A 23,345-nucleotide genomic window follows, 5' to 3' on the forward strand; every position below is an offset into this window, starting at 1 on the left:
TTAAGCCTGCCGAGGAATGACACAGCCTCACGCTGTACTAGCTGATCACTGTAGATAGACCTGACATTCACTCTCCTGAGACTTGACTTAGATCAGGGCAGTCCCCCTTGTGTCCTTCCCAGGGAGAGGGAATAAAACAGTTAATAGATCTTAGTACTCAGATATTAATTTAATAATGAAACCAAGAGTAGTCAGTCACCCACAGCAAAGGTCCTTAACCAGCCATCACGTGGCTGGGGCAGGTGGTTCAGCCGATTCCTTCAACTGGGTCTTTTTCCACATTCTTTTCTCTTGACCTGGGAGTGACCAAAAGGATTCAGCTTTCTATACACAGTTAGGAGGGAATACCAACCTTTATTTACACTTGGGTTCAAGTTCAGAGCCATCTTTAACAGCATAGCAAAGCAGGGGGAAAGCATAAATCCTGGGACCAGGTTGAGATTCCAACACAAGCATGTTCACTGGTGACAACAGGCAAATGTTATCTTCTTGAGTGTCTGCGGTACAAGGGGGAGAGCATCACCCCAGCTGTCCACAGCTGTTAGAGCTGCCTCAGCCCCAGTTCCCGCCCTGGGCGCACAGCCAAGTGTGGCTCCTGCAGGACTCCGGGAGTGGCTTAACCTCAGAGGTGGCCCCTAACCCCAAACATTCACCATAGGCAAGAAATAGGAACGTAAACTGGTATAAGGGCTGAGTGAGAAAAACCGCACATGGTGTTCAATAAATACTAGTTATTTACAAGTCTTGCTGGGACAAGGACGGAGGGCATCTGTACATGGGTGCTGAATTCAGATACTAGTTTTGAGGGAGAAAAGCATATGGTGTTAAGTTACAATACTCTTTTGCCTGGACCCCTTTCACTTGATTGATGGGTTAAATAACATGATTTTAAAAATCATATGCTTAATACTCATCCTAAAAACCACCCGAACCCTAAATATGCACATTTATACTAAGCATGTGTGTATGTGTGTGTACATACACACAGAAACCACGAGGTAGTTAAATCACCATTAAAAAAAACAATACTTTTCCTAATTCTCTGTCATAGAGCAGTGGCCAGTGGCTATATATACACTAGCTGCTTAATATTATTAAATGAAAACCAGAACTCAAAAAATTCCAGGAGAGTAACATTTACAAGTAAACAGTAAATACAGCTGTATTTTAATTCCTCCATCTCTGAAAAGTAGGCTGTGACTGCTTTAAGTTAATGGTCCAAGTTATGCGTATTTCCTCTAATACTAAAGAACACAGCCTTCCAATTCTGTGCAACTTACAAAGTAGTCTCAGTAGATTCTATTTTACATCTTTACTCTCCCTGTTTTTGTGGAGGTTTCAATACAATCTCTATATATACATTTTAAACATTGTTTCTGAACTTCATTTGGAATTCCTTAAATAAAAAAATAACACCATTCTCCACCTTCTTGGGAAAGTGCCGGACTAACCCCCCGACTGGAACTGCTGCTCTGTGTCTGGAGAAATCCCTATCCCACAGCCCCCAAGCCAAAAAAGCGCAACGAATTCACACTACACGGGAAAAAGCAACATCTATTGTTCTTAGAGTCTGACTCTCTTCCCCACAGCAAGAAAAGTCTCTCAGAGGTACGCCAATGCTGTTTTAGGTTGCTAGGGAAATAGGGCTCTCTCAAGCCAGAGCAGGAAAGTCCTCAGGGTCATCCGGGTTGGGAGCAACGTCTTGTGTCTAAAGAAAAAAAGAAAAGTTTTGAAACCAACAGTCATTTTACCCATTCCCACTTGGGCAGAGCCCTCTAGAAATACAGGCCCACTCTCACCCAGGGAAGGCGCTAATGGGGGTTATGGCCCGAACACTGGGGAGAGGCAGGCCCCCAGTTCAGAGGAGACACAGAGCGGGGGACACAGAAGGGTGCCTCTCCCTTCTCAGACTCGCTCCTCTCCCTACTACAAGATGGCCAGCAGTGCCCGCCTCCCTCCCTTTCTCCCACAAACCCTTACTGAGTGACTGACCCTTTGTATAACAGGCACTTCCTTCATCCAATAAACATGATAGAGAATGTTTACTACATGGAGATACAAGGTTGATTAGAGACAGTTCCTGGCTGCCCTGGGTCCCCCTGAGGTCAGGGGAGAAGCCCTGAGGAAGTCACAGTGTGGTAACTTCAGCCAGCAGGTGGCCAGTGAACAGCCCCCAGGAGGGGCTCCTACTGCAGTCTGGTGGCAGAGTGCACACAATGGTCAGGTAGGGTTTTCTAGAAGAGAGGGTTCTTCCAGAGATAAGCCTCAGTGAAAGGGCAAAGAGAATACAGATCCCCAAACAGAGCACCTTGACAGTGAAGGGGCGGGGGCCTGAGGGCAGGTCTGAGCTGGAAGAGCACAGGATGCACAGATTTGTTCAGAAATATTTATGAAGCGCCGACTACACATAGTGTGCGAGGCACAGGGGAAACCAACAGTGAGCAAAAGCACTCATGGTTTCTGTCATCCACCATAGAGATAGCAGACACTGATCAATAATCACACCCGTGAGGATAGAGTTAAAAATGAAGATAACGCTTCAAAGAAAAATAAAATTGTTTGCTCAAGAACTCTGACCTGGTCTGGAAGGAAATGTGCCCAGAGAAGACTCCTGTGAGGGGGCGAGGTCAGAGGGTCTATGACTCTAGGTGAGCAAGCAAAGGGATGAGAGAAGGACTATCAGGTGCAAAGGCCCTGTGGGGTCAGGAACATGCTTGTCTGAAGAACTAGAGGTAGAGGTGTTGGCTGAGAAGCAGGGAAGAATGGTTTGAGGTGAGATGACAAGCCTGGGGAGGTCATAAGGAGGCCCTGAAGCCTTACAGAAGGTCCTGTCTGCCCTGAAAGCACCATAAGGGCACAGGGCATACAATCAGATCATAGTAAGTAACCATCAGGTGATCTGACTGGATCCCAAGCCTTTGTTTGATGCAGATGAGTGCATTTTTCTCTGTTCAAGGCAGTGGTTCTCCCTGGTGGCCATGGAGGCTGGGGCTACTGAATGGTCTGTACCAACAATGTCTGTACTGTTACCATCATTGTTCCAAATGCCTCGATGTCAGACCCACACTAGACAGAGGGATGGACAGCAGACCCTGATGGCTCTCCTGGCTGCACAGCCCAGGGCATCCATATCCTCTCACTGCCTCTAGAAAACCATCCAGGACCTAGAACACAAACACTCACCACCACCTCTGCTCTGGGTCCATAGTTCTCTGCCCTTCTGATCCTTCCCCGGCCTCCCCGTGTGCCACCTCTGGCTCCACGCCCAGGACGAGGGAGGTTACCGAAATTAATCTCCAGCTGGGATGTGATGTCATTGGCTGCTTTCCGGAAAACGTGGGCATCATCTTCATAGTCATCCTTTACCATCTGAAACAGTCACAGCATCTCAGCATCACATGCACACATATCTCCATGGACACTCACTCAGCTTAGTGTCCCAGAGCCATGCTTCCAGGAAGCCAAAATGGTATCACGGTAGGACAGTGCCTGCTGTCCCCACCATGTGTTGTCAGCATTGGACTCCAGGGCAAAGCAGAGGTAGGGACTCTGGTGCTCTGGTGCCAGCAAGGCGGGGATCTGCCCATTCCCAGCTACGTGTTCTCATATGCACAGACTTCATCCAAACATCTTTGAAGTCACGATTAATTCGAGTGGGACCAAGTTTCTATCAGTTTGGCAGATTAAGATGTAAGATCTGACAAGCCTAACAGCAATCAACATGAATGGTCTGTACCTAAATGTATTTCGGCTAAGATTTTAAGTCTTAATTTCTGTCTTATTTGTTCACAAATGCTACTTTGATAAATAAGGAAATATCACCTTCCTAGAATAGAACTTGATGGAAAAACTCCTTTCAATGTGGGTGCAGACTGTACAAATACCATATGTTAAGAACTGCATGATTTACAATAAACAATTCTGACTCAAAATATAGGGAACTAGTAAAACAACAGAGTACGGTTATCAGAGGATCGCCACTGATGCGGCAGAAGAAACTCCAGTTGCTTTTTAAGAACGGTATCAGTCAAAATACTTTGAGAAATGACATTTTAAGAGGTCAAATAAATTCTGTGTCTTGTTAAAAGAAAACTCCATTAAATGTATCTTGTTCCAAATTTGATTTGGCTTCGATTCCTAGTAAAAGATAAAACAAACCTCTCCCTTTTGAGAAAAATCTACAGGAAATATGCTGATAGTCTTAGATGAGAAATCTGCAAAGTGCTATAATACTAAACATGCCTACAACTTGTCCAGGAAACGGAATCAAGCTTCCCTGAACTTATCAAGCCTTTCTGGCCACATGTTCATTACAGATTTCATGTTTAACACTCGGATTGCTTTCAAAGCTGCACCTTAGGTAAATGGACTGTTGAAGCTAAAACGATGAAAGAAAGAACAATTTAGGAGCACTGGCACTCTGGTAAAAAAGGCAAACACAAAAAAAACAGCAAGAGGCAAATTAACTGTCCAGCACGTGCTGTAGAAAACTTCGGGCTCTGGGGGAGGCAGTGGTACCTCATCAGGGTGCTGAGCAAAGACCCTGCTCAGTTCACAGGCTGCTGTTGGTCTGGACTTGGCGAACAGGAGAAACCACTGCAGTGCTCCATCTCTTAGGGTCCCCAGCACAAAGTAAATGCATGACCCCACGATTGGGCTTTTGTCACATTCAGAACACTTCCTGGCTAAAACCCTCAGTGCCCTAAGATTACCAAGGACCAAAGACATGTGCTTTCCTGAGGCCAGGCTGCATGGGTCAGCCAACCCAGGTGCTTCAGATGCTCCGGACCTCTCTCTGGAGGCAGAGTGGGTGAATCTGATGTGGATGCAGGACAAACAGCTTCTGTTTTCGCCTGTCCTGTCAACTACCCATTTCACATCCTGACAGCACATTTGTTTAGGCAAAGCTTTATTTACGATGCCACAGAACAAAAAAGAACAAAAGTGAATTGGAAAAGAGCCAACCCAGCTAGCTGATGGACTTGTAGGAATGAATGCTTCAGGGGACCCTTACGTTCAGGAACATAAATGGAATGTGTCTAAATGACACGCTGACCATCCAAACAATCTATGCAGAAAACCTTTCCCAAGCTTAGGCTCCAAAAAAGGGCTGAACACAAACTGAGAAATGAGGCCCTCACAAGAGGGAAGAACGCTGTGAGCCGTGAGCGACCCTGACGGCGCCGCCTGGTCTCTGGGGCTCCTCCCCGGAGTCTCAGCAGTCAGGCCGACAGGGCGGAGCTGCTGCAATGCACAGAGCACAGAACTGCAGCCGGTTTCAGAGGATCAATCACTCCCAATTAAATGCTCTTATGCAAAGTTTGAGCTGAAACTACTCTATCATGAAATACAGAGGAGTTATCCCTTGAAATGACATTGTTCATGAAACACCGTACCTCTCTTTTGAGACAAAAATGAAATGCCATTAACACACAGTATTTGCACAGTCAAAGCACAGCTCTGGGTTGAGCAGAAAATGCACTGTCACGGCAACTGCTTTGTAGGAAGTGTCGATAGGTCAGGTTTCAACTCTTTTTAGGAACAATACAGATAAGATATACAGATAAAATTAGGCACACATCATATCTGATTACTCCTAGGTAGAAATTAGAATGCCAACTATTGGGACACCTGAGTGGCTCAGTGGGTTGGGCTGCTGCCTTCGGCTCAGGTCGTGATCCTAGGGTCCTTGGATCGAGTCCCGCATGGGGCTCCTTGCTCAGTGGGGAGCCTGCTTCTCTCTCTGCCTCTGCCTGCCACTCTGCCTGCTTGTGCGCATGTTCTCTCTCTCTCTGACAAATAAATAACTAAAATCTTAAAAAAAAAAAAAATGCCAAATACTAATGTCCCATTTTCACCCTAGAAGTGGAAAGGGTCATTTGGTTTCTAGTAAGGTAATCTAGGAGATTACCTCTAGAGGAGAAAATGTCATGCTTACATCATCTCTATACTTGGACTTGTGTATCACCACCGCTTTGGAAGGGACAGTAGACTCAGGTTTCCGGATGTTAAACTCAGGCTTTGGTCTTGTCTGTTCTTGAAGGTTTTTCCACTCATCAAGGGTCATCTCTTGAACTTGAGTTTCCTCTTCTAACTCCAACTCAGGAACTCTATGAAGAAGCAGAAGTTTTTGATGGGTCTAAAACGTCTTTTCTCAAAGACAAAGTTGTTACTATTAGTTTAGCATACCTTCACGATCCTACATCTCATATTTACATAAGGTAAGACTATCTCTGAACCATAAAGCTTCCTCATTTTAATCATTTTATGCCATCACTGCCAACTGAAGGTAATTCTTGTTTTCTTTCTTTCTTAATAATCTCTATGCCCAATGTGGGGCTCCCACTCACACGTCTGAGATCGGGAGCCACATGTCCCACCAATTTTGCCAGCCAGGCAACCCCACTTCCTGTCTGTTTCAAAACTGTCTTTGAAAAATGGGAACATCACCAACCCATCAACATTACACTTCACCTCCCTGCAGTCCCTTCCCAGATGGCATTACACACAAAATGAGGTAACTGCAAAAGAAAAGGGAGGAGTTGTTATGTTAAAACAAATATAGGCAACTATGAAAAGAGTTTTAAAACAGTGCGTTACAAATACATAAATTTGTAAATACCCTCTTTAAATTCATGAGATTTTAAAAGAAAACAGAAGATAGATCGATAGATCGATGGACTAGAATTCAGAGCCCAGAAATAAATCCTCACATTTACGATAAACTGATTTTTCTCAAGCAGGTGCCAAAGATAATACAAAGGAGAAACACTAGTCTTTTCAACAAATGATGCTGAGAAAACAGGATATCTACACGCAAAAGAAGGAAGTCAGACCCCTACCTCACACATTTACATAAATATAAGAGTTAGACACACAAACCCCTTAGAAGATAACACAGGCATAAATATCCATGGCCTTAGTTAGATTAGGCAGTGGTGATACCAGAAGTGTACGCAACAAAAGAGAAAGTGGATTAACGATATCACCAAAACTTCTGAAAACTTTTGTGCTGCAAAGGACACCATTAAGAAAGTGAAAAGAAAACCCGTGGAACAGTAGAAAATATTTGTGAATTATATATCTCATAACGGACTTATGTCTGGAATACAGAAAGGACTCTTACAACTCAATGAAGAGAAATAACTCAACTGAAAAATAGGCAAGGCTCTGAATGGACATTTTTCCAAAGAATATCTAAAAATAGCCACTAAGATGCTCAATATCATTAGCCATCAGGGAAATGTAAATCAAAACCACAATGACTTACACCCACTCCACACTCAGTAGGATGATCAGGATAAAAAAAAGACATTTAACAAGTGCTGGTGAAGATGTGGAGAACTTGGAATCTTGGAACTTGGGAATACGAAATGGTCTGGCCACTTTGGAAAGCAGTCTGGCAGGGGCACCTGGATGGCTCAGTCATTAAGAGTCTGCCTTCAACTCAGGTCATGATCTCAGGGTCCTGGGATCAAGCCCCACATCATACTCTCTACTCAGCGGGGAGCCTGCTTCTCCCTCTCCCACTCCCCCTGCTTGTGTTCCCTCTCTCACTGTGTATCTCTCTGTCAAATAAATAAATAAAATCTTAGGAAGGAAGGAAGGAAGGAAACAGTCTGGCAAATTCTTAATAATGTAATCTAGAGTTACCATCTGACCTAGCAATATCACTGCTAGGTGTATACCCAAGAGAAATGACAACATATGCCCATGTGAAAATACAAATGGTGCCACATATGGCAATTCCATAGTGCTGTTTACAGCAGCATTATTCACAATCACCATAAAGTAGAAACAGCTTGGATGTCCATCAACTGATGAACAGACAAAATGTGGTATATCTAATACTATGGAAAATTATTTGGTTAAAGAAGAAATGAAGTATTGATACATGTTACAACACAAATAAACCTTGAAGACCTCATGCTAAATAAACCAGGCATGGAAGTTTATGTACAATTCCATTTATATGGGATATCCAGAAAAGGCAAATTCATAGAGACAAAAGGCAGATTAGTGGACCCCAGGGTTGGAGGCAGGGAGGCGAGGGAAGGACTGCTTAATGGGTACAGGTTGATGAAAATGTTCTGGAAATAGATAATGGTAATGGCTGCATAACACTGTGAATGCAGTAAACATCACTTAGTTATACACTTTAAAATGATTAAAATTGTAAACTTTATGTTACGTGCATTTAGCACCAAAAAGAAAACATATGAAAAAGAAAGAAATGAAGCCTTGATACATCCAATGGCACGGATGAACCTGAGAACATTAGGCTAAGTGAAATAAGTCAGACCCAAAAGGACAAATACAATATGCCACTTATGTGAGGTGCCAGAATAGGCAAATTCATAGAGATATAGAAGAATAGAGGTTACCAGGGGTTAAGGGGAGGGAGGAATGGGGATTTATTATTTCATGGATACAATGTTTATATTTGTGAGGATGAACGTGTTCTGGAGATAGATGGTGGTAACAGCTGCACACGGTGTGAATGGAATTAATGCCATTAAACTGTACACTTACAAATGTTTAAAATAGTGGTTTTTATGTTATATATGTTTTACCACCATTTAAAAAAATTAATAACATAATATACCCCAAACCATTGACTTGTACAATTTAAATGGTTGAATTTTATAGTATGGATATCATATCTCAATAAACTTAAAAAAAATTGGGTGATGAGTGGGAAGGCAATCAAATCTATATATAATACCTTCACAGAAGGGCTAATGTAACTTACAGTCCTAGGTTATAGGTTAATGACATGAAAACTATTAGACAAATCAAGAGAGAAACCTAATCATAGAGCATCCAAAACAGGCATATTTATAAAGTAACTTTAAAATATCAAGCAAATGGTAGAAAAAAGATTAAAGCAGTAGTTGCCTCTGAAGGAGCATGAGGGAACTTTCTGGCACGGTGGTAATATTCTATATCTTGATGGATGAGTTTGGGTTCCACAAGTATATGCATTAGTTAAAATGATGAATGTACACACACACACACACATATATATATATATATATACATATATATATATATATATATATATGCATAAGAATTTATAATAGCAAAACAGTGGAAACAACCCAAACTCATCTAGAGAGAAATTTGGTAGAAAAATTATGGATAGTAAACATGAAGACTCTATCTCTATATATTGCTGGAGAGCATCTCCTGGGTATGTTCATGAAATAGCAAAGTGGAACGTACATTACCGTTCACCTAAGAAATTGTGAGACGTACAAATGTATCAAGTATCCCCCACTTTCTAGAAGTTCACATTAAGCTTTTACAAAAGCCCACCTCAACACCAGTCTCTGCAAACGGAAAGAAATCCAAAGAGGACTTTTGCTTTTATGAGAAAAGGCAAAAAAGTGAAAAAATAGTATTCAGCTTTCATTGTGCAGTGAGGCAGAGTGTATCCTGAGCAGCGAGAGGGGCCTCAGCAAACTCATTGCCCGGGAACTCCACTCAGTCTATCTCAGCATCAAGCGGACAGCTTTGAACTATGTCTGGGAGCATCTGTGCTTTATCTCAATTTCTACTGTGTATCTGTTAGCAAGATGTGTCCTAAAGTATTGCAAAAGCCCAAGCAGTTAATTTTGGAGCCTAGGAATGCTCAAAAAACTTTTAATATAAATTAATGTACTCACTTCTTTGCTTTATGCCATTTTGGCCTACAAAATGTTTCAAAGGAATGCCCTACTTTCAGATAGCAGGGGAAACCTGTATGCACATAGGTTTTATTTTTAAAAATTAAAATATAGGCCAGAGAAAGAACACAGATAGAAGCTAGCTGGAAAGTGTAGTGTTTTATCAGACTGAACTTTGGAAACACCAATGTTTTATAGAATTATAAAATAGATTTAAGTTAAAATTCAATCTCTAAAATTTGAAAACAAAATTAATCAAGGTAACCTAATGTTTATCAAGTTGGTGCTATAACCATCCGGAGACTGGAGAAACTAAATTGTCTTTAGTTTAGTAATCAAATGACTTTGATTACTCATTTCCCTCTATATAACTTTTTAGTAATCATATTATTAGACACAGTGTTGGTAATGTTGTTTGTTACTTATGTGAGTAGCAAGTGAGTGATGTTACTGACAACTGGGACTTTCAGCATGGAAGTAAAAAAGAAACAAATATAAGAAAACTTCACTAAAAACTTATAGTCTTAAATTTCAAATGGAAATAATGAATAAACTCATATTTTATCTAAAAAGTGTGTGTGGGAGTACCTGGGTGGCTCAGTGGGTTAAAGCCTCTGCCTTCAGCTCAGGTCCTGATCCCAGTGTCCTGGGATTGAGCCCCATGTCGGGCTCTCTGCTCAGCAGGGAGCCTTCCTCCTCCTCCTCTCTCTCTCTCTCTCTCTCTCTCTCTGCCTACCTCTCTACCTACTTGTGATCTCTATCTGTCAAACAAATAAATAAAATCTTAAAAAAAAAGGGTGTGTGTGTGTGTGTGTGTGTGTTTCTTAGCTCTATCTACTTAAATGTCCTAGAAACAATCAAGAACCTAGTAGCTGAGCACCCCTAGTGCTCAGACTGTGTTCTCTAACTCCCATATTCTATTAAAGGGAAATGGATCTCTTTGGAAAAATGACTCTTGCGTGAGGTATTTTGTATTGGGTAGGAAGTATAGATGATGAGATCAGAATGCATCTTACCCAAACCAAGAAAGCCATTAAAGATGACTGAGCGTGTGTGTAAAGGATTAAGAATCAACTTGAAGAAGTTTCCTCTAGCTAAAAAATGGATTAGTTTAAGAACCCATAAGAATAAAAAAATCAGTGGATTGAAACACAGTAAGTATGCTTAAATCTCTAAGTTCAAAATGATACTTTTTTTTTTTTTTTAAGATTTTATTTATTCATCTGACAGACAGAGATCACAAGCAGGCAGAGAGGCAGGCAGAGAGAAAGGAGGAAGCAGGCTCCCTGCCGAGCAGAGCTGCCTGATGCGGGGCTCGATCCCAGGATCCTGGAATCATGACCCAAGCTGAAGGCAGAGGTTTAACCCACTGAGCCACCCAGGTGCCCCTCCCTATCTCATTTCTGAGGTGCAAGTGACTTTTTCTTAAGTATCATTTTGAGGGGTATATTAAGACTTGAGAGTAATCAAGATATTGTAATATTAGTGTAAAATAAGCAGATCAATGGAACAAAACAGAGTAGAGAAAGAGGCCTAGACATAAATGGGCAACTGATTTTTTCCCCTAAAGATTTTATTTATTTGGAGAGAGAGAGAAAGAGAGAGAGAGAGTGAACATGAGTAGGGAGAGGAGGCAGAGGGAAACAGGCTCCCCACTGCACAGAGAGCCGAATGCAGCACTCCATCTCAGGACCCTGCAAACATGACCTAAGCAGAAGGCAAAAGCCTAAGTAACTGATCCACCCAGGCGTCCCATGGGCAACTGATTTTTTAAAAATGGTATTTTATGTTCTATAATAACTAGATATACACATGCTTTTTAAAAAAGAAAAAAAAGGAACTTTGATCTCCACCTCACACTGTATACAAAAATCAACTCAAAATGGATCACAGACCTAAATATAAAAAACCCAAATTATTAAACTTACAGGAGAAAACCTTTGTGATATTAAATTGGGCAAAGATTTCTTAGATTTGAGACCAAAAGGAGGATCAACAAAAGATAAAGATGATAAAAAGTACACTTCATCAAAATTAAAAACTGCTGCTCTTCAAAAGATACTGTCGAGAGAATGAAAAGACAGCCCACAGACTGGAAGTAAATATTTGCAAATCATTTATCTGATAGAGTACATAAATCCAGAATATATGAAGAGTTCTCAAAACACAGTAATAAGAAAACGGTTATAAAATGGGCAATTTCAACACTCTTTATTAAAGAAGATATACAGATGGCAAGTAACCCGTAAAAAGTTGCTTTAACATCATTAGTCAAAAGGGAAAAACAAACTAAAACCCCAATGAGATATAAACCTATTATAATGGCTAAAAATCATAAAAACTGGAACAACCACCTTAGAAAAAAGTTTGTCAGTTTCTCGAAAAGTTGTATATAATCACCAGCCATGTAGTCCAACCATTCCACTCCTCGGCGTTTACACAGGAGAAATGAAAATGTATATCCCAGAAAGACTTATACACAAATTGTTCATTCACAGCAGCCTCACTTATAGGAACAAGAACTGGAAACAACCCAAATGACCAGCAGGTAGAAGGTAAAGAAGCAGGGAATACTGTTGGACACTGCATCAGCAGCAACACGGATGAATTGCGGAAGTGTGCTCAGTGTAAGGACACAGGCAAAAAAGAATACATGGTGGATGATTCCATTTCCAGAAAACTGTAGTGACTGCAAATTAAACTTCAGTGACAAAAAGGAGATCACTGGCTGCCTGGGGAAAAGGGGCATAAGGGAGGGATGACAAAGGATAAAAGGAACTTTTTTGGGTTAATGGACAGGCTCATCATTTTGGTTGTGATGGTTTTACATGTACAGATGGATGTCAAGGCTCATGAGACTGTACACATACTAAACACATGTGACTCACTGGGTGTGAACTGTCTCTCAATAGTATGGTTTTAAACATTTTATTTATTTATTTTGAGAGAGAGACAGTGAGAGAGAGCATGAATGAGGAGAAGGTCAGAGGGAGAAGCAGACTCCCCATGGGGCTGGGAGCCAAATGTGGGACTCGATCCTGGGACTCCAGGATCATGACCTGAGCCGAAGGCAGTCGCCTAACCAACTGAGCCACCCAGGCACCCGACAGTATGGTTTTAAAAAGAGGTAAGAAATAAACCCATTGAGATGTATATTTCAATTCAGACAAATTGTTTTAAAAAGAGATTTTGAGACAATCAGGGAAACTGACAAACTGCCCAGACGTTTAAGGAATTGTTAAAAACTTTAGGTGGGATCTAACACTATTCCAGTTAAAAAGAGTAGACTTTTAGGGGCACCAGGGTGGCACAGTCGGTTAAGTGTCTGACTCTTGGTTTTGGCTCAGGGTTATGAGACTTAGCCCCATGTTGTCGGGCTCTGTGCTCAGTGGGGAGTCTCCTTAGGACTCTCTCCCTTGGGGCGCCTGGGTGGCTCAGTGGGTTAAGCCGCTGCCATCGGCTCAGGTCATGATCTCGGGGTCCTGGGATCGAGTCCCGCATCGGGCTCTCTGCTCAGCAGGGAGCCTACTTCCCTCTCTCTCTCTCTGCCTGCCTCTCTGTCTACTTGTGATCTCTCTCTGTCAAATAAATAAATAAAATCTAAAAAAAAAAAAAAAAGACTCTCTCCCTCTGCCCCTTCCCCCATAATCATTCTCTCTCAAATAAATCAATCTTAAACAAAACAACAAGAAAAGAGTAGACTTTTAGATACAACACTCTGAAACATCTAAGAATGATATATGATATCCTGGGGGGAAGAGGAAATGGATAGAAATATATATGAAACAAGAATGGCCATATTTGATAAAAGTCTAAGACAAATAATTTAGTTGGAAGCTCATTGTACTATTTTTTATACACATCTTCCTATAACATAATCTCTAATACAGTTCTAAAAATAAAGAAATGCTAAGGATTCGCAAAGATCATTTAGGCTACTTGTGACAGAATTGGGAAATCAATAAAACTCATTTTAAAAAAATTTATTTGACAGAGCACAAGTAGGCAAAAAGGCAGGCAGAGAGAGAGGGGGAAGCAGGCTCCTCACTGAGCAGAGAGACCAATGCGGGGGCTCGATCTCAGGACCCTGGGGATCATGACCTGAGCCAAAGGCAGAGGCTTTAACCCACTGAGCCACCCAGGCACACCAATAAAACGTATTTCTATAATGCTATTCTGATTATAGACTATAATCTAGTTCTGATTTCTAAAACTGACACAATGAATTTCAGGATTCTATCACAACTCAGATGCCCTAATACAAGTTAATAAATTCCAAAGTTCAGTAAGAACAGACCTTGTGTTGAGACCACAAAAGGAATACTTTTTCTGTTTGTCTTAAACAACATCATGAATAACTAAGCATGAATAGTTAGAACAAAAAAGGGTAAGGCATATGAGAAATGCAATCTTTAAATGATACATAGACACCCAAAGTGGAGCAAACAGTTGAGCTCAGAAGAGAGCATTTGCGGCAAGTGCTCCCCTCCTTGAAAGTGATCGCCCTGCACACCACTCATGAGTGTATGTACAGATGTTCCCAAAGCATTCTCCTTTACCATCTGTCACTGCAACAAGTCATGTTGGGAGATGTAGAAAATCACCAAGGACAGGCTCCTTAACCTTATTCTCTATTGACTACAAATTATTACAAAAAACCCATTATATGAAAGTTCTGTGAGGCAGATCCCATTTGCTCTCTGGATTGGCACCAAATGCAGTTTTTACTGGCAGTTTTAGCAGACTGGCTTTTCAACAGGAAGAGATGTATAATTAATCCCTCGGTTCCAGGAGGGACAAAAGTGGTTATATTTCTAACAGTTATAAAAGCATTGTAATTGCTATCACTCTAAATTTAACACCCCTCCCTCCCCGCCATCTTTTGATGAATTCAAAGACCTTCACAGTTCTTGGTACATTATCAAAAATTTTGGGAGATGATTTTCCATCAAAGCTGCTTACAGATAGAAGGTGGTCTAATCTGCGATATGGTGAATAAATCTACATGAAAATTTGATAAATATCGTTGCTATATGGTTGAAATTATAGAACTGTTTTAACAACTGTTACTTTATTTAAAAATAAATGAGGCGATAATGCTAACATTTACTATGTGCTTACTAGGTGCCAGATGCTATTCAATGTGCTTTACATTAATTTTGTCATGATAATTAATCCCACAAGTTAGATCCAATTAATAACTCCATTTTACAGGTAAGGAAACTGAGGCAGAGGTCACAGAGTTTCATATCCCTCATTCTGTCTCTGAAGCCCAGACTCAGACTCAGTGCTCTTTAGGGAATAAGAGGCAGACAAAACATACATAACAACAAACATCCAAATAGCCATTCAGGCAATATGTTTTTACCTCAATATATGAAAGAGTGCAGGGAACGGAAAAAAAGTGGGTTCTAGAAATAAAACTTGATTAACTGAGTACTTAACCAGGACAAGTGGATTTAACCTAACATGCAAGCAGTACCTCTTCCTTCCTTCCCAAGCTAGTCCTGAAAGGGAAGTGAATTTGATGCTAACTTGTGAGCGCCTCAGAAATTTGCCATAAACATTTTAAAGAGCTGTTTTCTGGCTTTAAGAAAATTCAATACATAACACTCTTCACTGTCTAAGCGCAAAATACTTGGAAACAAACTACAGTGAAAAATATTCCATTGCAGGTATTTTGTAATGATGCTTCCTCAACATTCTGTTTTCATAAGGGCCTTTTCACTTTTAAGGAAGGGAGCACTGTTCCATATTACTGAAGAGGGAGTCTCAGCCACCCTAGCCAGCCCTTCCCCTGCTCACGGAACCAACATCTTCCCCCTTTTCAGTTCTTCAGAGCAAACTGTTGTACACGGCACTTTTCAACCATTTCTACCACCCACTATAGGTAAGAGCATGGATGTCCGACAACATCTGGTTTGAATGCTAGCTCTACGATGCTTAGGAGGTCCTTTCACCTCTGTGTCTTTCCATAACGTCAGCAACAGTGTCTTCTCCTTCACTGAGGGGCAGCAAAGGGTTAAGGAGTTCAGACATGGAAGCATTTAGAGCAGCTCCTGGCACACAGCAAATGCTCTATAAATGTAAGATTTATTATTATAGTCTTGTAGCAAAATACTCCCAAGACATCGTCACAAACATCTTCAGACAACACCATGTGATCACGGACATGTAATACTTCCGTAACGAAAAGAGGAAGGAGGGAAGGAAGAGAAGGAAGGGCACAGCACATCCGTCTACAAAATGTGTCCAATCTGAGGAAAATATATGTTCTTTGGGGTGTATGTCTGAGCCTAAGTGAGGGTACTTTAATCTATCAGGAAGTTCTAAGCTGACACGTGTGCTGAATATTCGTTTTGGCTGAGTGCTGACAGCCCAAGTGTGCACTCAGCATTCAGATACAGCGGTGACCAGACAGCGTCATTGCCATCGGATGTACTTCTCAAACACAAACCTGATTTTGAAAGTTATCAAAAAAACTGTTATTATTAGGATTCTTAGTGATAATTTTAAAGTTTGACTGGGCAGTGCAGAAACAAGAACTTGACAGTACAGTTGGCCAGCAGACGGCCCCGTGGCTTTAGCCACAGCCCAGCCCCTGCAGTTTGAACTAGACACTGCCTGTCCACTGCAGTCAGCAGAGGAGCGGGGGGGGGGGGGGGGGTGTCGGGTGTCTGCCAGCTAGCTCTGCTAGGATCCTGCAGACAGTGAGACTGCCCCCAGATCACTAAGTAGTATTTTGTCTTTCAGAGTAACTGACTGAGTTATTTTGTCTAATATTATGAAAGCTAGAGTACCTTATCCAATTCCATAGATTAGAGTTATGTTATCATTGACTATCATTCTGCCTTACATAGCCCGAATTTGTATAAGTGGTTTATTGGCTCAAAAAAAGATATTTTTTCCTGAAGGTATCTAGTTAGCTCACTTGCTCCCCAGTTAACAGTAGATTAACTGTTAATCTACTTCCTTACTTAGCTGTCTAAATATTTGTATTGCTAAGTTATTTCTTTAATTCAATATACTTCTTAGTTGTTCCGAATAGTAAGGTAACAGCTTTCATGATCATCACTCATTGCAGCACTTTTCTCTTGCAATAAGGAGAATAATAACAGCAGATATTTGTACAGCATTAACTACATGCCAGGGCCCCCTGTGACACAAACACACACCCAACCAGTCCTTGTAACAAAGCTAAGATGTAGGTAGCGTTATTACTCCCATTTTACACATGAAGATGACTGGCACAGAGAGAATACATAACTTGCCCAAACTACTAAGTGGCAGAGCTGGGATGTGAACCCACACACTGCCCAAGGGTCTGTGCTCTTAACCACTGGACACCTTGCCTCTATGCAGCTGAAGAACAAGTAAGAGTTAAATCAGTGAAGGGTGAAGGGGCTCTGGAGGTGAGACAGGGAAAAAAACGGACCACAGCACTTGCAGAAGCACTCTGACCTGTGTGAGGCAGGGGCAGCAGCAGAAGAAAGGTGCTTGAGAACACCACATGGGGCCATGTGCTGAACCCACAGAAAGCGCATGAACAGCTGCACTTGAGGGCTCTGAGGGGGACAGGCCATGGAGGACTATAAAGGTCAGATCAAGGGGCAGGAAAGGAATAGCAAGCCACTGGGGTCTTGCCCCAGGGGTGAGGACATATGACAACCAGAATGCTAGTGTGAAATGGCTGGTTGAAGGTGAGAAAGAAGGAAATCCCGTCAGGAGCTGTGGTGACAGATCGGATGACAGGACGGTGAGGAGTGGAGATGAGAGGAGATGAGAATGCACCTATCACCAGGGCAGAGTGACAGACTGCATTCGGGGGAAAGATGGGGGTCAAGAAGAAAGAAGTCTCAAGGATAACTCCCAAGTTTCTGATTTGTGCAGCTGGATGGATGGCTAAAGGCTGTTCCCCAAGATGGAAACACCTAATGAGAACAGAGGTTTCTAGAATTCTCTTGGACACATGGAACAGGAGGAGCATCTGCAATAGTCAAGGGGAGGTGAGGTGTCCAGAGTAGGCAGCTACACACACACACCAGGAGCCCATGCCAAAGGTGGGAGCCAGAGACAGAGTCTGGAGTCCGCACATAAATGACGACTGAAGCTGCAGGGGTGCGTGGGATCCTATAAAGGACACTAAAGAGGGGGCCTGTGGCAGAGCCCTGAAGAACTCGGCATTTTAAAAGACAGACAGACAAGGATGAGTCTATAAAGGAGGAGCTAAGAGGCAGAAGGAAAACCAGAAGACTACAGCAATCGCAGAAACCAGTGAAGGCAAGCTTAAGAAGAAATCAATAAAGCCAAATGCTCTGACAGGTCAAGAAAGACACCGATGGAAATATCTGTTAGGTGGGAGACATGTGGTGACAGTTTCCAAGGGGCAATGGACACAGAGCCAGACCTGGAGTGAAGTGAGGCTTAAGTGAAAAGAGAGCAAATGAAGAAAGAGTACAGAGAACCCTGAGAAAGGTAACTGAATGAGAATGTGGGGCAAGAGGAGAGATGTAAAATAGGAGGTGCTGAGCATGTTTAAACCTTTGATGAAGACCAAAGTGGGAGGAGGGAGCTGATAGGGTGAGGTTTCTCCAGAGCCTGACCAAGTGGCAGGAGAAATGGTGCCTCTATCTTACCATGAGGGAAGGAGGCTCAGAGGCAGGCCGGGGCAGGCCGGTTTGTACCTTTCAGAGTGGAAGGATGATGAAGTTCCCATCTGATGGCTCCCAATTTCTGTGTGACACAGGAGGCAAAGTTGTACCCGGAAAATGAAAGAGGAGGTGTGGGTATGGGAAGGAGAGGGGGAGGAGGAAATAGGGGTAATGTCAAGGTTTCGAGGAGACATGAAGGATGGAACTGATCATTGTAGATGGTGGGAGAAAGAGTGAGCCCAAGAAGAGAGGACTGCTGGGCAGTGTTGAGGGCTCATTTCCGAATGTAGGGGATTGAGAATTTACAGGGTTTCCTGCTGGCTCTGCTCTGTAAGCTGCAGCGCTCAGCCTGAGGGTTCGGGGAGAGAGAAGGCAGACAGTGGTCATCCAGGAGGCAGGCTTTGCTAGCAAGGCATAACAAAAGATCCAAGGCCAAGAGGGTTGAAGGACTGGGCAAGGATGCTAGAGGTGGTTCAGGGACCTAAGCTCCACAAGGACAAGAGGGAGGATGGACTCAGAGAATAAAGGGACAAAAGATGAGGGTCCTGATAAGAGGAAGACTAATTACAGTACAAGCTGCTGATGAAAAAGTGGTTGTGGGCACTGACTGGAATACCTAAATTTAACTCATTAGTTATCATTAATAATCAGCCATTAGATTATTTGAATTATTAATGAGTTCCATTATTCATTAGTACATCAAGGTCAGCCTTCTGTGATATAATAAAAGGTGAGCTTCCTGCTCTGTGAAGGACTCTTAGAAATCGAAATCCTTAAGGAAAAGACCAACAACCACCCATGGGGAAAATAAACAAAATACCCACTTGGCTGGAGATTCGTCCTCCAGGGGGCCCGGGGACTCTTCCGCTGCTGTGGTCTCTTCCATCGGTGCAGTCTGCTCCATGTCACTGAAAAGCAGTGAGAATCGTTCTGGTCACACAAATATGTTTACATCCGTGCTCTTACATATTCAAGACAGAAAAAAATACATTTCAATATCCTTTTTCTTTTTTTCTTTTTTTTTTTTAAAGATTTTGTTTATTTATTTGACAGAGATCACAAGTAGGCAGAGAGGCAGGCAGAGAGAGAGGAGGAAGCAGGCTCCCTGCTGAGCAGAGAGCCTGATGCAGGGCTCGATCCCAGGACCCTGGGATCATGACCTGAGCCGAAGGCAGAGGCTTAACCCACTGAGCCACCCAGGCACCCCAATATCCTTTTTCTTAAGTAAATACCATTCAAGGAATTATATACACACATAGGTAATCCACATCAAAATCAAGAGAAAACTGCTAATCCATTGAAATTACTTGAAAAGCGTGGAAAGTACTTTTAGAAATAGAACTTTATATGAATGGCCTAAAATTAAATACAGATTATAAATGACCACAACAATTATTTAAAAACCCCTAATGTCCTAGGAAATTCCAAGTATTAGCAGAGGCCATAAAATTTCTCAACCTGTGTTTTCAGAATGTGTTCAAATTTAAGCAACCATCCACAATACAGTCTGCCAAATACACAGGATATTATATATGAACCTCAAGGTAACCACAAACCAAAAACCTGTAATACATAAATAAAAAATAAAGAGAAAAGAATCCAAAATAATACTAAGAAAGTCATCAAATCACAAGGGAAGAAAGTAAGAGAGAAAGGAAAAGAGAAGAAATTTAAAAAAACAAGCAGGAAATGATTAACAAAATGGCAGTAATGCATATCTATCAATAATTACTTTAAATGTAAGTGGACTAAATGCTCCAGTGAAAGACATAAGGTGGTGACTGAATGGATGAAAAAGCAAGACCCATCTATATTCTGCCTCAGACCTAAAACCAAACATAGGCTGAAAATGAAGAGATGGAAAAAACATTTACCATGCAAATAGAAGATGAAAAAAGAAAAAAAGCTGGGTATCAATATTTATATCAGACAAAATAGACTTTAAAACAAAAACTCTAACAAGAGACAAAGAAGAGTATTACATAATGATAAAGAGATCAATCCAAGAAGACAGTATAACTACTATGAATGTCTATGCGCCCAACACAGGAGCACCTAAACATATAAAGTAAATGTTAACAGACATAAAGGGAGAAACTGACAGTGATACAGCAATAGTACAAGACTTTAACACCCCACTTACATTGATGGATAGATCATCCAGACAGAAAATCAATCAGCGGCTTTGAAAGACACATTACGTCAGATGGACTTAACAGATACAGAACAAAGCATTCCCATGTAACAGAATATACATTCTTTTCAAGTGCATATGAAACATTCTCCAGGATAGACCACACGTTAGACTACAAAATAGGTCTCAATGAACTTAAAAGACTGAAATCACATCAAGCATCTTTTTCTGGTCACAACAATATAAAACCAGAAATACCTCAACATAATAAAGGCCTTATATGAAAAACTCACAGCTAATATCATACTCAATGGTGAAAAACTGGAAACATTTCCTCTAAGATCAGGAACAAAACAAGGATGTCCACTCTTACCACTTTAATTCAACATAGTTCTTAAAGTCCTAGCCACAACAATCAGACAAGAAAAAAATAAAAGGCATAGAGACAGGTAAGACGTAAAACTGACACTATTTGCAGGTGACATGATATTATATATAGAAAACCCTAAATTACTCACCAAAAACCATTAGAACTAATAAATGATTTCAGTAAAGTTATAGGAATCTGTTACATTCCTATATAGTAATAATGAATCAGCACAGACATTACAAAAATAATCCCATTTATAATTGCATTAAAAAGAATAAAATGCCTATGAATAAACTGAACCAAGGAGATGAAAGACCTGTACTGTGAAAACTATAAGACACTGATAAAAGTAATTAAAGACAATATAAATAAATGAAAAGATACTCTTGTTCATGGATTGAAAGAATTAATATTGTTAAAATGTCCACACTGGGGCACCTGGGTGGCTCAGTGGGTTAAAGCCTCTGCCTTCGGCTCGGGTCATGATCTCAGGGTCCTGGGATTGAGCCCCGCATAGGGCTCTCTGCTCGGCGAGGAGCCTGCTTCCTCCTCTCTCTCTGCCTGCCTCTCTGCCTACTTGTGATCTCTGTCAAATAAATAAATAAAATCTTTAAAAAAAATAAAACGTCCACACTACTCAAAGCAATCTACAGATTCAATGCAATCCCTCTCAAAATGCCAATGGTATTTTTCATAGAACTAAAACAAACAATCCTAAACGTGTATAGAACCACAAAAGACCCCAGATAGCCAAAGCACTCCTGAGAACAACAAATCTGAAGATACCACAATCCCAGATTCCAAAGTATGCTACAAAGCTGTAATAACAAAACAGTACAGTACTGACACAATAATAAAGATATAGATCAATGCAACAGAAGGGAGCCCAGAACTAAACCTATGCTTACATGGTCAACCAGTCTACGACAAAGAGGCAAGAACATAAATGGGGAAAAGACAGCCTCTTGAACAAGAGGTGTTGGGAAACTGGATAGCTACATGCAAAAGGCTGAGATTGGACTACTTCCTTACATCATACACAAAAATAAAATCAAAATGGATTAAAGACCTAAATGTAGAAACTGAAACCATAAAATTCTGAAAGAAAGGAAGAAAGAAAGAGGAAGGAAGGAAGGAAAGAAGGAAGGAAGGAAGGAAGAAAGGAAGAAAGAAAGAAAGAAAGAAAGAAAGAAAGAAAGAAAGAAAGAAAGAAACCATAGGCAGTACACTCCTGGACATCTGTTCAGCAATATTTTTCTGTATCTGTCTCCTCAGCCAATGGAAACAAAAGCAAAAATAGACTATTGGGACTAAATAAAACTTAATAAAAATCTTAGCACAATGAAAGAAACCATCAAGAAAATGAAAAAGCAACCTACTGAATGGGAGAAGATCTTTGAAAAGGGGTCAATATCCAAAATATATAAAGAACTCACCCAACTCAACACCAAAAAAAAAAAACAAAACTAACAGTACAATTTAAAAACGGGCAGAGGAGTTGACTAGACATTTCTCCAAAGACATACAGACGGCCAACAGACACAGGAAAAGAAGCTCAACATCACTCATCATCAGGGAAATGAAAAAATCAAAGCCACAATGAGATATTATCTCACACCAGTCAGAAGAGCTAGTATTAAAAAGACAAGAAATGTCTTTGTTGCTGAGGGTGTGGAGAAAAGGGAATCCTTGTGCACTGCTGGTGGGAATGTGAATTGGTGCAGCCACTATGGCAAACACAGAGTGTATGGAGTATGGAGGTTATTCAAACAATTAAAATAGAATTACCATATGATCCAGCAATGCCACTTTGGGTATTCACCACTCCACAAAGAAAAGATAAATTTTATTTATTTATTTATTTAATAAGATCATTTGAGAGAGTGAGTGTTTGTGCAAGCAGGGAGAGGGGCAGAGGGAGAGAAAGAATCCCAAGCAGACTTCCCACCAAGTGTGCAGCCTGACGCAGGGCTCAATCCCACAATCTGAGTCAAAATAACGAGTCAGATGCTTAACCAACTGAGCCACTCAGGTGCCCCAAAAGATGAATTTTTTAAAAATTTTTTTCTTAATTTTATTTATTTATTTGAGAGAGAGAGAGCAAGATCACAGCAGGGTGAGGGGCAAAGGGAGAAGCAGACTGCCCACCAAGCAGGGAGTCACATGCAGGACTTGATCCGGGACTCTGGGATCATGACCTCAACCAAAGGCAGACGCTTAACCGGATGAGCCACCCAGGTGCCCCAAAAGATAAATTTTAAAAGATACATGTACCCTTACGTTTACTACCACATTATTTACAATAGTCAAGACATGGAAGAAACCTAAGTGCCCACTGATAGATGAATGGATAAAGAAGATGTCCTATATATGTACAGTGGGATATTACTTAGTCATAAAAAAGAATAAAATCTTGCCATTCATGACAACATGGATGGACCTGAAGGTATTATGCTAAGTGAAGTAAGTCAGACAGAGAAAGACAAATTCCATATGATTTCACTCATGTGTAATCTAAAAAA

At 41.2% G+C, this 23,345-nt stretch overlaps 1 protein-coding gene across 1 annotated transcript in view; it reads right to left on the reverse strand.

The window, feature by feature from the left end:
* Window positions 1–334: 334 nt before the first annotated feature.
* The window catches only part of HABP4 (hyaluronan binding protein 4), a 40,271-nt gene continuing 17,260 nt past the window's right edge, over window positions 335–23,345 (reverse strand). Inside the window, exons 5-8 of the mRNA XM_046023927.1 lie at window positions 19,144–19,227; window positions 5,939–6,110; window positions 3,184–3,369; window positions 335–1,708 (exon numbers count right to left, since the gene is read on the reverse strand). Of these exons, the coding sequence (XP_045879883.1) occupies window positions 1,652–1,708; window positions 3,184–3,369; window positions 5,939–6,110; window positions 19,144–19,227 (499 nt within the window). The 3' untranslated portion in view covers window positions 335–1,651. The remainder of the gene's footprint in view (window positions 1,709–3,183; window positions 3,370–5,938; window positions 6,111–19,143; window positions 19,228–23,345) is intronic.

This window comes from Meles meles, chromosome 11 (assembly GCF_922984935.1).
Source record: "Meles meles chromosome 11, mMelMel3.1 paternal haplotype, whole genome shotgun sequence".
In the NCBI taxonomy this organism is placed as follows: domain Eukaryota; kingdom Metazoa; phylum Chordata; class Mammalia; order Carnivora; family Mustelidae; genus Meles; species Meles meles.